This window comes from Marmota monax, unplaced genomic scaffold (assembly GCF_021218885.2).
Source record: "Marmota monax isolate L192 unplaced genomic scaffold, Marmota_monax_Labrador192_F-V1.1 WCK01_AAM20220418_F8-fsc00020, whole genome shotgun sequence".
NCBI classification, from domain to species: domain Eukaryota; kingdom Metazoa; phylum Chordata; class Mammalia; order Rodentia; family Sciuridae; genus Marmota; species Marmota monax.
This window is the reverse complement of record NW_026692912.1, coordinates 23,798,261-23,815,446: the sequence shown is the minus strand read 5'-3', so window position 1 is coordinate 23,815,446 and position 17,186 is coordinate 23,798,261. Positions and strand designations below refer to the sequence as shown.

The window sequence follows — 17,186 nt, the reverse complement described above, 5'->3', positions numbered from 1 at the left end:
TCCTGATTAAGAGTATGCACATTAAATCATTGTACTTACTTCACAACAGTTTTCATTCATTATTCAGCAAATACAGACTTATTGACCTGATAGATGAATCTAGTACAGGATGCTTAGCTGTGAAGAAAACATAAAATTCCTGCCTTCAGGAAGGTTACACACACACACACCTTTTTTTTTTTTTTCTGGAGGGACGGTGTGTGCTGAGGATTTAACCCAATGGTGCTTTTCCACTGAGCTACATCCCCAGCCCTTTCTTTCTTTCTTTAAATATTTTTTTAATTTATTTATTTGTTTATGTGGTGCTGAGGATCGAACCTCACACATACTAGGCAAGCACTCTGCCACTGAACTACAACCCAATCCCTTTTTTTATTTTTAGTTTTTAAATGTTTTATTTATTTATTTATTTAGGTTGTTTTTACATTGGTGGGAATTGAACCCAGGGCCTGCACATCTAGGCAAACACTCTACTACTGAGCTCTACCCCGGTCCCCTTTTTTTTATTTTTTGAGACAGGGTTTCATTAAGTTGCTGAGGCTGGTCTCGAGCTTGCCATCTTTTTGCCTCAGACTCCCAAGTGCCTGGGATTATGGACATGTGCCACTGTGCCCAAGGAAGCTCATATTTGACATATTTTCATTTAACATATTGTAAGTATCTTCAGTGTTATAAAATAATAACAATAGTATATTTAATAGTCATAGTTATTCCATTGTGAGCATATTCATCAACCAGTCATTCCTACTTAGACTTATCTATCTTATGTATCATTTTTCTTCCTTTTTTTTTTTTTAATGTTTTTGTAGTTGAAGATGGACAGAATGCCTTTATTTTATTTAATTGTATGTGGTGCTGAGGATTGAACCCAGTGCTAGGCAAGTGTTCTCCACTGAGCCACAGCCTCAGCCCTTGTGTATCATTTTTTAGTATTTTAAACAGTAAATGAATCTCTTTGCTCAGTCAGACCATATGCACATTTAAGACTTCTGATTCATATTGTCTTGGCTACTGAAAGGAATACCACTTTCACTTCCAATGGTAGGATGTACATTTTTCACATTTGTTAACTTGACACTTTATGTGTGAAAAATGTATATCATTTAAGGTTGTACTTCTGTTACCAAACATTTACTTGGTTATTTGTGTTCTTGGGAATAGTTCTGCTTATTTATGGCCTTTTCTCCTTTTTCTTATATTGGGGTATTATTTTTCTCTTCACTTGTAGCTCTCATTGCAGTTATTTTCTTCAGTGTCATTGTTTGCTCCATTTTGTCTTGCTGTTTTGGAGGCATAGATAATTTTTATTTTTATGTATTCAAAACTACCATATTTATTTCTTTATAGTTTTATTATGTATCTAGGTGCAATAACCACAAAACATAAAGCCATTTAAATATAAGTCCCCCCTCCCTGCCACAAACATCTGTTTTATATCTCTCTGTAAATTGGTACAGATTCCTAGCAGTGCATTCAGCTTGCTGGGGAGGTCCTGACTGGAATGCAGAGGGCTGGGGCACAGCCCGTCTTAGCATCTACTCACTGTTAGAACAAAGAGACCGGGCCAGACACAAACTTCACAAATCAGTTCAGCCTTTATTCAGGAACAGGACTACACCTATGGGAATGGATCCACTTTCCTGTGGAAGATGAGCCACCAGACAAAGGAGGGGACTGGTTTTATATAGGTTGTGGGTGATGTAGTGAGTGTGCCAGTCTGGGCACTCAAGAATTTGAGTCCTTGAGCTGGGGGGGTCAGTGAAGTTGTCTTGAAAAGATTAGTATCACTTCTAGGTTGGATAACACTCTGTCTCCCCACCTGTGGCCAGTGTCTGGGAATGATTTATCTTGAAAGAGAAGAAAGTCATCATTGTATGACTTTCTTTTCTATTTTCTTTTCCAAGGCCTCACTATTTTGGGGTTTTTTATTTTCCATATCCAGTGGGGTTGTTTTCACCATTTTTTGCTTCTAGTTTATCTAAATTTTTGTCTCAATCCTGGGGACTGATTTAATTTTTTTCCCTTCCGCTTGGAAGACAGAAATGTGAAAATGTTTACCATTTGTGCCACCCAAAGCCCGCCCTTGGGAAATTTGTGTCCTTTCTCTTCACACCTGGAAGGAAAAACGGAAACAAAGGTTATTATTTCCTGGGCTATATTTTTTCTCCCCTTATTCTAGCCAGCACAGCCAGAAGCAACGGGGGGATCCAGCTGTCAGCCCTCCTGGAGTTGGCTCTATCGTTTTCAAATTCCTGGGGTAACTTTTACCTCTCCTACACTAGATAACTTCGTAACTTACCCAGGTACCAGCCAAAAGTTTATAATACCCACCTACATCCTTCCTTTTTCCCAAACACTGCTTTTGGTGAGTCAGGGTTGTTCTGGTGAATTCTACTTCTGACCCCAACCCTGGTGGGAATGGGGAGTCTCTGACAACCCCTCTGCTGTGTTGGATGATTTACTAAGAGGAGTCATGAGGGGCTGGGGATGTGGCTCAAGCGGTAGCGCGCTCGCCAAGCATGCGTGCAGCCCGGGTTCGATCCTCAGCACCACATACAAAGAAAGACGCTGTGTCCGCCGAAAACTAAAAAAGAAATATTAAAAAATTCTCTTAAAAAAAAAAAAGAGGAGTCATGACACTGACCATATAGTCATATTCATGGCTATGATTTTTAATCATGAAAGAAAGCAACAGAAAAGGGAGGGGGCGTGCTGGATCAAGTCTAGAAGAAATCAGTATCCTACGAGTTCCCTTCTAGTGAAGTCACAAAGAACGGGCTGTATTCTCTCAGAAATCCATTGCAACAACACACAAGAAATGTTTCTTCTAGAAAAGCTCATTAGAGACTTAAGCCCAAGGTAAGTATGTACCAAATATACCAAAGTTCTAGTCTTTAGGAAAAACAGTGTTTGATATGAGACTATTATTTTCACAAACAAGTTAGACATAGTAAGCCATTTTTTCCCAGGGAATGATGAGAACTGTCCCGAGACTCAAGTTCCCAGGCACCAGCCAAGGGCAGTCTTGCAAGCAGGCCTTTCAAAAGGTAGCAGGTGCACTATACTCTTCTTCTGCACAGCATTGATGAATAACGGCATTTTTGCTGAGTCTACAACCAGAAGTGGATCATGGAGTATGAGTCGGCATAAGTCCAACTTTAGGAGATAAAGCCAAGCCTTTTGTATAAAATTAAATCCCACCAGCAGTGCACAAGAAGTAATATTATTCTGTCTTTGCCAGAACTTTGGTACTGGTTGTTATAGTTTTAGCTGTTACAATGGAAGTACAGAGTTGACCCTTGAGTTTATTGTGAAGCTGAATGCATCTGTGGAAAAGCACCTATTGGGAGTCTCTTGTTCCTTTTCTGTGACTTGTCTTTTTTTTTTTTTTTTTTTTAAGTTGTTGATGGACCTTTATTGATTTATTATATGCAGTGCTGAGAATCAAACTTAGTGCCTTACACATGCTAGCCAAGCACTGTACCACTGAGCCACAACCCTAGCCCCATGATCTTTTTCTTATCGGTGTTAGAAATAAGTTATTCTCCCACTTTGGCTTATTTTTTAATCTTTCAGTGATGTGACAAAAATTCTTATTTTATTCTTTTTTTTTTTTTTTTTTTTTTTATTTCTTAGGTGTAGCTGGATTCAACACAATGCCTTTATTTTTATGTGGTGCTGAGGATCGAACCCGGGTCCTGCCAGTGCTAGGCAAGCACTCTACCACTGAGCCACAATCCCAGCCCCTTATTTTATTCTTAACATAATAAGTTTATCAATTTTTTTCTTTTATGGTTAGTGTTCCATGTCCCATTTCTTATTATGAAGATTAAGAAACTTTTCTCTGCTGCAGACTATAATCTAATAACTTTATAGAATCACAATCAGCTGACCACAGCTTGCCCATCTCCCTACCCTGTGTTTTGTTTTTGTACTGCCCTAAAGTAAGATCTTTGCATTTTTAAATAACTATGAAGAGGAGAATATACAATTGATAGCATATATGGCTCCAAGCCTGGAAAAGTTTACTAATTGTCTGGCTCTTTATAGGGGAGGTTGGTAGACCTTACAGTTCACCATTGTTTTTCTAACCTGAGGTCGATTTTGTGTTATGACTGAGATGTAGGGGTTGTGTTTCTTGTTATTTCCAAGTGGCATTCTAATTCAGGAATATTTGCTGAGAGACCATCCTGTTATGCTGCAGTGCTTGGCTTATCATATTTATCTAGTGTCCATTTGATGCAAGAGTGTGTTTCTTAAATCTGGATAACTGTGCCTGCTCATATCACATTGCTTACTTAATCTAGCTTCATAAGAAATTCCATTCTTCCACAGGACTTTTAACTTGTACTTTTGAGTGCTTCCGTTGTTCTTGGCCTTTGCATTTTGATGTGAATTTTAGAGGGAAAAAAGTGGAAATTTGGAAGAATTGATCCCTTTACAATAATTATTTCATTTCTGGCATGTATTTTGAACTATTTAGGTTTAATTTTTTCAGTGGAGAGGTTTGTTTGTGGAACATGATACAGGCAAGGCAAGTGCTCTAACCCTGAGCCGCCCCCAGACCTGTGGAGAGGTTTCGTATAACAGCTTATTTTTTGGGTAACTATTCAGTGAATATACCTAAAAATACATATTATTTAAAAACTTAAGACTTCTTTAAAAAAAGTCTAAAAAGTTAATAGTAATTCTTTAATCCATATTCAGATTTCCATTATTCTCATTAGTAACCAATTTTTTTAAGCTTATTGAATCAATTTGCAGATTACTTCCATTAAATGACATTATTAATAGGTCTTTTTAAAACTGTAATTCTTTCATTTTTTCCCCTCTTGAATTTGTTTAAAACATTGGGTCATTGACTCTATATAGAGTTAATCACCGTCTAGATTTTATTGATTATATTCACTTGGTGGTATTTAGAATGTTCCTCTGTCCTCTATTATTTCCTATAAATCAAGGTTTGACATACATGGTTGATGAGATTCAGGTTTAATATCTGTGATTTCTTTGTAGTAGTGCTATGCTCCTCTGACAGCAGGTGCATGATGTCTAGCTTCTTCTTTTTTTTTTTTTTTAATAATATTTGCATCTGTTGATGCTTAATGACCAGATTCATTAACTCACAAAAGTCAAAATAATGGTATTTTAATTTTATAATTTTTTCCTTAACTGAAATACTTATATGGAGAGAAATTTCTGTATATCTGTTTGGTTACTCAGCAATATAGTTTATAAAGGAAAGGAAGAAAAAATACTTAATTCCTGACCAATTTTCAAAATAATAAATTGATTCACCACTCTAGTAAGCTCAAAGATTCATGTATGGCTCTAAGTATAATTGTATTTTAACCCATTACAACTGATTTCATTGGACCCTAAATTTTCTTCTTGCTTCTACCTGCACCACACAATTGTAAAAGGGCCCCTTTCCCTTCTTTTGTTTCATTTAAATCACATCTACTTTTGAGCCCTTAGCCTCTCTGTTGTGAACAGATTTCTATCAGGCTGTCTGTAGTATTTTCCCATTTAACGTAGTCTTAGTCTTCAGACCATGGATTTCAAGCTGCCTTAGGCTGATGGACTGTCCTTTTATTCACTTGTTTTCTCCCGTGTGTCCTGGCTCACTGCAAGGATGGGAAGTGAGTGGAGAGCTGAATAATCATTTGCTGGGATTTGGTAGTTTTAAATTTATCATTTACAGAAAATTTGAAGTTTGGGCACTGCTTATCTTCACATATTGTAGAGCATGACTTGCATCTTCATTTTTTTTTTCTTGTTGCTAGCAGTCATTCATAACAGGTTTTGGTGCAGAAGGTATTTAGTGTAATATTCAAAATATATTTTTGGTTATCAAAACTGGGGTCAAGGGTTGGAGTTGATACTCCAACATTAAGAAATCCTCTACTATACTGTTTTGGGAGGAAGTATTATGAGAGGCTGAGCTAGGAGGCTCCATTGCTTTCGGCTACTTCTGGTATTTTTACATCTGCTTATGGAAGGCACTTTTACAGAAGTATAATTTACTTCCAAAACATAGACTCTTTTTTGAAGTGAAATTCACATAATTAAATTGTAAGACAATGCAAAACTGGTGATCTAACCACTTTTAAATATTCCATTTGGTGATGTTGAGTATAACTTTGTGTTTTGTTTTGTTTTGTTTTTAACCCGTGCTGGGCATTGAACCCAGGTCCTCACACAGGCTAGGCCAGTGGACTACCACTGAGCTCTTCCCCCAGCCCTTCATTCTTTTATGGCTAGATAATATTTCATTGTATGGTTATGTACCATAATTTGTTCATCTCTTCAGTGTGAACATTTGAGCTATTGTGAACACTTGTGCACAATTCAAAAGTTTGACACATGTATACATTTAAATATTCACTGACTCAGTTAAAATACATAGAGCATTTCTGTCATCCTCAAAAGTTTCCATGTTTCTCTGTGGTTGTTCTCTTTTCCTGTCCCTTTTAGTCACTGGCCTGTTTTCTGTCACTGTCATTGTACCTTTTCTAGAATTTTATATAAATAGAATTCTACAGTATGTAGTCATTTATGTCTTGCTACTTTTATTTAATGCTTTTAAGATTTTTTTTCTTCACATTGAATGTACCAATAGTTGTTCCTTTTCGCTGTTCGCATTCCATTGTTTGTGTATTTATCACAGTGGTGTATCCGTTCACTAGTTTGATTGACCTTTAAGTTCGAACCTGTGACTGTTATGAATAAAGTGGCTATGAATGTTTATGTACAGATCTGCATGGAGACAGGTTTTATATTCTCTGTGGTAACCTGGGAGTGGGATTGTTACATAGTACAATGAGTAGGTTAAACTTTATAAAGAGCTGCTGAACTGTTTTCAGAGTGGTTGAGTCCTTGAATAGTGCCACCAGCAGTGTGTGGGCACTGCAGTCCCTCCACTACCTTGTCAGCACTGTTGGTGCTTTTAATTTTGGTGATTCCAGTGAGTATGTAGTACTGTGCCATTGTGGCTTCAGTTTGTTTCAGGAATATTAATGATGTTGCTGGGTGTGGTGGTGCACACCTGTAAACCCAGTGGTTGGGGAGGCTGAGGCAGGAGGATTGAAAGTTCAAAACCAGCTCTAGCAACTTAGGAGGCCCTGTCTAAAAATAAAATAATAAAAAGCTGGGAATGTGGCTCAGTGGTTAAGCACCCCTGGGCTCAATCCCTGGTACTAAAAAAAAAAGAATGATGTTGAGTGACTTTTCTTGACTTAATGGCCATTTCTGTGTCCCCTTCTGGTTTTTCTTGTATTTTTAGTTGGCTGGCTTGTCCTTTTGTTTTTTTTTTGAGTTGATGAAATTTTTTATATATTCTGAAGTAAGTGTTTATCAGATGATATGTTGTAAATATGTCTTCCTGGTCTGTGGATTATCTTGATTTTTCTTAATAGTGTCTTGAAAAGCAAAAGTTTAAATTTTGAGGGCACCATTTTATCGATTTTTTCTTGTTTGGTTTGTGTTTTTGGTGTCCTAAGAAATGGTTTCCCGGGGTTGGGTTGTGGCTCAGTGGTAGAGCGCTCGCCTAGCACGTGCAAGGCGGTGGGTTCAATCCTCAGCACCACGTAAAAATAAGTAAATTAAATAAAGGTATTGTATCCATCTGCAACTAAAAACAAAATATTTTAAAAAAGAAGAAAGAAAGAAATGGTTTCCTAACTCAGGATCACAACAGTTTTCTTCAAAATTTTATAATTTTAGCTTTCATGTTTATGTTGATACCTAGTGGTTTAGTTTGCTTATTTTCAGTTATGTAATCCCATTTTTAAATGCATTTTAATTATACAGAATAATGGGTTTCATTGTATCTGTCATATATACTTTGACCATATCCACCTTGAGTTTATTTGTGTACATGATACAATGCAAGATTGGGGATGCCCCCGACCCTTTTAAATCACATTATCAGTTTCAGTGATATTTGTTGATATTTGCTTTTTCAGTATCCTCCTCTTTTCATGTCTTCCTGGTCTTGTGTCAGAATCTCACTTGACCTTAAGTGCAGGTATATTTTTGACACTGTTCTCTTCATCTGTATATGTACCTTACACCAGCACTGCACTCTTGATTATTATACCATAAAGAAAGTATTGAAGGACTGGGATTGTGGCTCAGTGACAGAGCGCTCACCTCCCACATGTGAGGTACTGGTTTCAATCCTCAGCACCACATAAAAATAAATAAACAAAATAAAGATATCATCCATGTGTAACTAAAAATATATATTTTTAAAAAGTATTGAAATCTAATTTCAATAATGACTTAAGCCTTCCAGTTCTGCTGTTTTTAAAAAGAAGTTTCTTTGCAGGGTGAGATGGTGCATGCCTGTAATCACAGTGACTCATGAGGCTGATGTAAAAAGGATCACAGGTTCAAGCCCAGCCCCATCAACTTAGCAAGACCCTGTCTCAAAATAAAAAGGACTGGGGATGTAACTTAGTGATTAAATATCCCAGATTTAATCCCCAGTACCACCCACACTCAAAAAAGTTTTTTTTCATTATAGATTTTGGAATCGGTATGAGACTTTGTATAAAAATCCTTGCTATTTTGACAGGGGTTGTTATGGGCTTACAGATTTACATGGGGAGAAATGGCATTTTAACAGTATCAAGTCTGTTTATTTTGCAGTAACAGAGATTGAACCCAGGGGCATTTTACCACTGAGCTACACCCCCAGCCCTTTTTATTTTATTTTGAGACAAGGTCTCACTAAGTGGTTGATGCTGCATTTGAACTTGGGATCCTCCTGCCTCATTCTCCTGAGTAGCAGGGATCACAGGTGTGTGCCACTGCCCCCGTCCAGTATCAAATCTTTAATCTTCATATATTCCCCCCACCTTTTTTGGCTATCTTTGATTTCTCTCATCAGAGTTTTATATTTTTCAGGGTATAATTCTTCACATATTTTATTGGAATTACGCCAAATTTGTTGATTAGTAATCTAGTCTACCTAGTCCCAGTACTTAGTCCTTTAAATCAGTGCGTTATTGCTGGATTCAACAATTGACACTGAATTTTCTTATTTCATTGCTTGCTCTGTCTTCTCAATCTCCCTTATTTAGAATACCATTAATAGGTTTAAGAGAAGTTCTTTTGTGTATTTGAATCTGTTTCTGAATTTTGTTCTGAGGTTTTGAAAGTGGGGAACAAACAAGAGCATTTTTTTTTTAATTAAAATGCCAGAATAAACCTCAGATAGATGAAATATATTAGTTACTTCTATTTTGGTGTGTATGTATGTGGTGCTGGGGTTTGAACCCAGAGCCTGTGCATGTGAGGCAAGCACTCTACCAACTGAGCTATATCCCAGCCCCAAATCAGTTATTTCTTAATATTGACTTTGTAGATGGTTCCCTCCTCTCTCATTTTGCACTGGGGATTGAACCCATAGTCTAAGCATGCCAGGCAGTTGCTCTGCCACTGAGTGACACCCCAGCCCTTTTTATTTTTTATTTTGAGATAAATAGGGTCTCTGTAAGTTGCCCAGGCTGGCCTGGAGCTTGTGATCCTGCTGCCTCAGCCTCCCAAGAAGTTGGGATTATATGTGTGCACCACCCTACCCAGCTAGTAGTCATTTTTAAGAAAAATTTTTTAATATTATTAATTGATGTTTTTAATTTCTTATAGGATTAGATGACCATTTTAAAGTATATGCAAAGTCTACTAGGGCTGTACACTTTGGAACTTAACACAAGGGTTTAATTTTGTTACTCTTATTTAAAATAATGCTATTTAGAGTCACATAAATGCCAGTTTCTTATTGTTTTGTAGTTTATCTGGAAGAATGTGAACTGGCTAAACAGCTTCATCCAAAGGAAAATGATTTGGTGTTTTTGGTTCCTGAGAGACTAAATGGAGAGAAAAAAGATACAGAGAGAAACCGCTTGTACGATCTCCAGGAATATCACTGTGGTTATGTCCATAAATTCCGCCGCACTTCAGTTGGTAAGCAGATGATAAGGCAATGTGAGAAGTCTGTGGATACAAGCTCATCTCCTTCCTAACTAACTCATGCTTTCCTAGCCCTGTATTTGCTGCCTATTTGTCAAACAGGTACTTGGTATTGCCAGAGTTCCTTGTCAGAGTTTTTCTAGATTCAGTACCCTATATTTATTGCTATAGCTTTCTGATTTAAAAGCTTGCTTTTTCAGTATCCTCCTCTTTTCATGTCTTTATCTGTAAATTATGTTTGCTATTACACAGATCATTTGTAACCATCTGTTTGTTGTATCTTGAGTTACATTCCAGACTTGGTTTTTGACTAATTACTGATAAGAAGACTAAACATGAAACTCATTAAAAGGTGGCTTGAGGAATATGCTCTTTCCATCATTCTTTGTCTATTATATGAGAGGGACTTCTTTACCAAAAATAATGCAGGCTTGGATTTGAATTTTACAAATACCTCTAATATATCAATGTGACTCATGCACATTTATAAACTTCTCCAAAGCCCTGTAAGTCAGTAGGAATTATTCCTTGTTCAGTAGGAAACCATGGCTCAGCAATATTAAGTAACTGTCCAAGATTGTTGTCAACATCAAGAGGTCAGTCCAGAATTGAAATGTAACCTTTTTTCCCCCCATGAGATATAGGTGTCTCACTTTGTTGTCCTGGCTGGTCTCAAACTGTTCCTTGGGCTCAAACTGTCCTCCTGCCTCCACCTCCGAGGTTTTAAGGGCCACAAACATATTCCACGATATCTAACTTGAAACCTCCTTTTGTTGGACTTCAGAGTCCACATTCTTTATTTTATGACAAGCTGCCTTTTTAACATCTGCAACTTGAATATGAAGAGAAGAACATGATTTCTTTATTTCTTCTCCTTCTTCCATTGAATCTTTTTTTTAAAATATATATTCTTTTTTTAATATATATTCTTTTAGTTGTTGATGGATCTTTTTTTTTTTTTTAAGTGAGAGAGAGAATTTTTTAAATATTTATTTTTCAGTTTTCGGTGGACACAACTTCTTTCTTTTTTTTTTTATGTGGTGCTGAGGATCGAGTCCAGTGCCGAGTGCATGCCAGGCGAGCACACTACCGCTTGAGCCACATCCCCAGCCCATTGATGGATCTTTATTTTGTTTATTTATATGCAGTGCTGAGAATCAAACCCAGTGCCCCAGCCCATTGTATCTTAAAAAGTAGCAATAAGCTTGCCTTCTTAGACTATACGACAGATATCCCATGTTCATTAGTGTGACCAGAGCTTAATTCTTTGTGTAGAGGTTATTTAGGAGAGTAGCTGCAGACAAGGCATAGTGGCACACACCTGTAATTCCAGCAAATTATTGGGAGTTTGAGGCAGAAGGATCTCAAGTTTTTGGCCAGCCTCAGCAATTTAGTGAAGCCCTAAGCAACTTAGCGAGACCCTATCTCAAAATATAAAAAGATTTGGAAATGTGACTCCCCTGGATTCAATCCCCAGTACAAAAAAAAAAAAAAAAAGATGTAGGACTTTATTTTTCTAAGAAGATCTCCTTCCCTGAATTCCTCACAGATAAAACTTTCTGGCTTCTCCATCTGGAGAAAGGTTAAGTGTTTCAAACCTATTAAGCCAACATGAACGCCTGGTTTCTGCCGGTCATCTGCTCTTCCTTTGCTCTGTCCTAAACCATTCTTCCATTTGCTCAGGCCAAGAGCCTTGGGCTCATCCATGGTCCATTCTTCCTCTCATACTGTATTTAATTCATCAGCAGATCCCATTGACTCTTTCTCTGCAGTGTATCCAAAATCTGGTCCTCACTTCTACATTCTGGTCCAAACTGCCAGTAGTTTTTCCTAGACTGCTGCAGTAGGAAGTGCTGCAACTTGTAAGTGGATTTTGGCGTTCGCTCATTGCAGCTTATTCTGAATAGTGTTCAGTCATCACTATGGTCTGTGGGTCCTATTTTATGTTGTAGCTCTTCTAGCAGTTTTCTCCCTTCTTTTCCTTCTAGCCATGTCTCTAAAATACTTGCAACACATCTGTGCCTGGTGACCTTAGTTGGTGGCTGTCCACCAGTAGCTCTCTTCCTCCCTGCTAACAGTGCGGCTTACTCCCTTACTTCAAGTCTGGGCCCAGGACCCTCCAGCATGAAGGCCTTCCCTGACCAGCCTGTGCCCTTCCTCTTCCCTTTCTCATCCCCTTTTCTCTTTCTAGTACTTACAACCACAGAATGTTTATTTGGTATCTGCTCCCTTGTCTAGAAAATAAGTCTCTGGTGAGAGAAGCACATTACCTGGTTCTTAGGAAGCATTGAGTAAATATTTATTGAGTGAATTATTCAAATATTATATCATACAAAGACATGGGGAATATCTAATTCTGAATTAGGTATTCTGAATTCACTGGTAACTGAATTTTGCTTTTTCTCCTTCTTGATAATAGTGCGTAACGGGAAATCGGAGTGTTCCCTTTGCATCCAGACTCAAGATAACCTGCCAGCCAACCTGAATGACCTTATGAAATGCATTGTAATCAGTTCTCTGGTAACTACACAAAGGAAGTTGAAAGCCATGTCTCTGCTGAGTGGTCGGAACCAACTAGCCAGAGCCATTCTGTCTCCAAACCCTATGGACTTTTGTACTACAGATTTACCAACTATGACGTCTGAGAGAATTGTGAGTGCTGATTGTATACCAGGGAAGGTCAGGCACTATTATGTCAGAATGTTAAAATGTCATGTTTGTAGCTGCTTGTGCACTTTTATGTGTCTACAAGATGTGCTCACTATGTGTATGCAGTAGTGTTTGGTATTTAGTTTTCTTCAGGATTGCAAAATGTGTAATTAGGCTGCTTACTCCAGGGAAGGTACAGGACAATAAAGAGTCAGCATCCTACCGAAAGGCTTAGTAGGTGACCAGAATTCAAGAGGAGTCGTCTCTGGTTTCGTGGACTGAGCTTTGCCTTTGAATGATTGATAGTACTGTTGCAGATGCAAAGATGAAGTATGCACACGTGTTTTCCACCAAAGAGCAGTGTATAGATTCCAGAAAATCAACACAGAAAGGCAAAAGGAAGCTAATAATATTGAACCCCTCAATGTATGGAGCATTGTTTCAGTCAGTTCTCACCTTTCAGAGAACCCTGGACTTCATTGATGGGTTGAGACTCAGAGAGTTTAGGAGTTTAGTGAACTAGCTTGAAAATAAAACTAAAATTTAGTCTCAGACCTGACCCTGAAATCCATGTTTTTTCTACTACATCACATTATGTAAAAAAAGAAATTGTCATGAAATATTTCTACTATGCAAGGAGAGAATTCACTAAATGGGAAAAAAAATAGAAGAAAAATATGGAAAATAGAAAAATATAAATTAGTAAATGAAATTTACTGCAATTATTTCTGTAAGAATTACAAATTAAAAATACACTTGTACTTGTAAGTAGGCTGAAGACTACAAGTGCTAATTAGTAATTAGCAACTAATTAGCTTTCTTTTCAGTAGTTAAAGTGGTTTTTGGATTTAAGGTCACTTTAGGATCTTGCCTAGCTCCAACCAAAGCTTTTGTGTAGCACAGATTGGAAGAAATTGAAAAGTTTTCCATTACCTTTCTCACACATCACTACAGGGGAGGAAAAAAAACAGCTCATTCCCACAACTGTCTTTTTCTACAGATTGCCTACTTAAGAGATTTCAATGAAGACCAAAAGAAAGCAATAGAAACTGCATATGCCATGGTGAAACAGTCACCATCAGTTGCCAAAATCTGTCTGATTCATGGGCCACCTGGCACAGGAAAATCAAAAACTATTGTTGGCCTCCTTTACCGATTATTGACAGAGGTAGGTCTGGGGAGGACACTGGTGCTATTAACTGGGTGTGTTATTTTACTTTTCTTGAATCAACTGACATATAAATAAGTATTAAAGTAGTATATTTTCCCCTTGTTTTTTATTTTGTTTGCAGTACTAGGATGTGTATTTTTGACAACTCTGTAGAACTATATCAGGAAGGGGTGGCAGAGGGAGGAAAGAAGTCAGAAGGGCATTGTCTTATGTGAAGCAAGTCCTGAGAACTAGAGGATGTTCTTCAGGCTTCATTTTAGGCCACATGTGACACCAGGAAACCATTTCAAAATGTGTTCCTGAACTACGTGTTGGTTGTACTGAATAGTGATTAATGTAAGTGGATGGTATGTACAGTAAGTAAGGTGCATAGCAGTTAGGATAAAATTTTATGGCAATGATTTTAATATCAATGTAAGATGTAGATGCTTTTACTTATTTTTAACTATTATGGGAGCTTTTGAACATACATGGAAATAGAGAAAAACCTTAAAACCTTGTAATAGAGCTCATCAGATTTTGTGTGTGTGTCTGTCTGTGTGTTTGGCTTATGGCAAATTGTAGAACCAGAGGAAGGGGCATTCAGATGAAAACTCCAATGCCAAAATCAAACAGAACCGTGTACTTGTGTGTGCACCTTCTAATGCAGCTGTTGATGAGCTCATGAAAAAGATCATCCTCGAGTTCAAAGAAAAATGCAAAGACAAGAAGAATCCTTTGGGTATGATAATCGTATGGGTTTTTAATTTGTTTTCTGTTTTCAGTGTTTGGTGTGGGCAACTTTGAATGAAAAGAGCCAGTTATTCCTGGTGACAACATCTGCCTGGGTCACTGCCCATATGTACTTGCTGGTTCATCTAGCATATTTTTTATTGAGCATTTACTCTGTGGAAGTCATGGTGCCAAATACTGAAGTTTCAACATTGAAACCTTCAAGGTGACATACGATGTAATGAGGTCAATGGGCAATTATAGTATAGAGTGATAACTTCTATAATGGGACTTAAACATGGTATATTTTCAGGCAATTCTGAGAGACCCTTGATTCAGTTGTCTGAGGGTTAGGGAGGGCTTTTGGAGGAAATGATATCTAAGATGAAAACAGAAGAGCACTTAGGAGTTGGCCACAGGACATAAGGGAGGAGGGGACTCAGGCAGAGGTAGGTCTAAATAAAAATCAGGTAAGAGAACCTTGGGAAGTAAAGGGTCCATGAGGTAGGGGCTCCGGCGTGTTCACTGTAGCCCCTCCAGAACACTGCCCAGCACTCAGTCAAGGCTCTCACGTGACTGAAGAGCTAGGGCCTTGGGGGCTGATGAAGATAGGCTGACGTTGAGCAATGGCTTTTGAAAGCAATAAAAACAATCATAGTTCATAGTTATTGCGTGTTTGTGTGTGAGCAGTCCTCAGAATCATCCTGGGAGCTGGTGTCAAACAGCCCTACTTTCTGTGTCTGGCTGGGGGAAGCTGAAGTGTAGAGATGTTCTGTGCACCATAGGAGTAACGTTTTGTTGAAATGCACATAATTGTGATGAGTATTGCTACAAGTGATTCAGGATACTTGGATGAAGATGTAAAATTCTTTTTTTTAATTAATTTTAATTCTCTCTTCATACCACTGATTTTCAGAGATATTGCCCTGGCTTTATGTTATACTACTTTCTCAAGCTCGTGGAATACCTTGTGTTCTCCACCAGATTTTATTTTCCTTGAGGGTAATTGACATTGCCTTTTATCAATTAGAATTAGAATCAGTTGCAAATAATCTAAATACAGTGGCTTAAATATGATATAGATTTTTTTTTTTCTAATTTCAAATTCAAAAGCCCAGAAGTGGGCAGTTGAGGACTTGGTACTAGTAACACTGGTTCAGTCTTTAGAGACCAAGGCTCCTTGTTATCTTGTTGCTCCATTGTGTCTGGCCACTTTAGTGAATCTCATGGTCAGAAATAATGCCTCAGCTCCAGTAATCACATCTATTAAGCATGAGGAAAGAGTTGATAAAGCAACAAAGGGAGTGTACTAGCCATATTTTAAGAAGGGTTCTTAGATACTGTCAGTAGCAACTCTACTTCCTCTTGGCCAGAAATGACGTGGGACACCTCAGTACAAGAAAGAGTGGGACATGTGATCTTTATTGTGAGGGATCATATTCTTTTTTCTTCTACAACATATGCACTTTTACTATTACACAGAGTGCATTTATTCTTAAAACTTTCCAGTACATCATCAGTCTACAACTTGCCTTTGCATGTTAGATTAGTGATTTTATGTATAGCTGTGGTCATTCGTATTGACAGCTACAGGCTACCTTCATTGTATGGGTTCACAATTTATTCATTAGCCATGGATTAGAATTGTGGGTTCTCGTCAGTTTTCATTTCGCACTTCATATTGCAGTAATTGTTCTTGTACTTGCACATGTTCTCCAGTGTGGGTGTAGAAACGCCTGCTGCTGTGCACGGTGTGCAATGTAGTGGAGCACTCCCAGCACAGCATGCAGAATTGGATCTGGTGTGTGCAGGGCTTTGATCACTTAGTGGATTGTAAAGTCAGCGTAGGGATACCTAGAAAGTTAAAATAGAACAGAAGAAAGTAGAAGGATCAGACCATAGGTCTGAGGATAAATACTGCCTAATGAAACTTGTTTCTGTTTTGAGAGGTGTGGGAATACTCTGGGTTTCACATTTGTCTGTCTAGAAGTGAAAATGTGGTTGCAGTATTTGTACATTTCCCGTTTCCTAAATAGTGTCAGATTCTTAAAAGTGGCTGTGCTTGCTTGCCCTCCTGAGCACAGTTCCCACGTAGCGCACATGTGGTGATTCAGTATTAGCTTGCTTTCCCTGCCTGCCTGAGGGTAAGCTTCCTGGCATGTTTGTGGTTGAATGGCACACAGGGGCCAGGGTGAGGATGAGCCAGGTGTCTAGGTTGGATGTTTTTATTTCTTATCAGAGAGCAAATATTATCTTTTCTGTAAGAAAAGAGAACTTTTTTCTCCCAGTACTTTCTCTCTTTTGATACTGGGGTGGAACCCAGGGGCACTTTATCATTAAGGTACATGCCTAGTCCTTTTTTATTTTTTATTTTGAGACAGGATCTCATTGAGTTGCCCAGGCTGACCTTGCACTGGGGTCTTCCTACCTCAGCCTCACCAGTTGCTGGCATTACAGGTGTGCACCACCCCGCCTGACTCCAGTGCTTTCTTCTTCACTTTTCACTAATTGCAGTGGTCCTGGGTGTTTTTAAAGAAATGTCTTGGACATTGCTCCATTAAGTATGATGCTTGCTTCTGGGTTTCATAGGTACACTTGAGCAAGTTAAAGAGTTCTAGTCCTATTAGAGTTTTTTTCCTGAAAAAATGTTGGATTTTGGGCTGAGGTTGTTGCTCAG

The 17,186-nt window shown here is 38.1% G+C and overlaps 1 protein-coding gene across 5 annotated transcripts in view; it reads left to right on the top strand.

The window, feature by feature from the left end:
• Positions 1-17,186, top strand: part of Setx (senataxin) — an 86,266-nt gene that overhangs the window by 43,509 nt on the left and 25,571 nt on the right. For all 5 annotated transcript variants that reach the window (XM_046451418.2, XM_046451420.2, XM_046451419.2 and 2 more), the window contains 4 exons: positions 9,799-9,972; positions 12,398-12,630; positions 13,628-13,795; positions 14,363-14,519. In XM_046451418.2, coding sequence (XP_046307374.1) covers positions 9,799-9,972; positions 12,398-12,630; positions 13,628-13,795; positions 14,363-14,519 — 732 coding nt within the window. The remainder of the gene's footprint in view (positions 1-9,798; positions 9,973-12,397; positions 12,631-13,627; positions 13,796-14,362; positions 14,520-17,186) is intronic.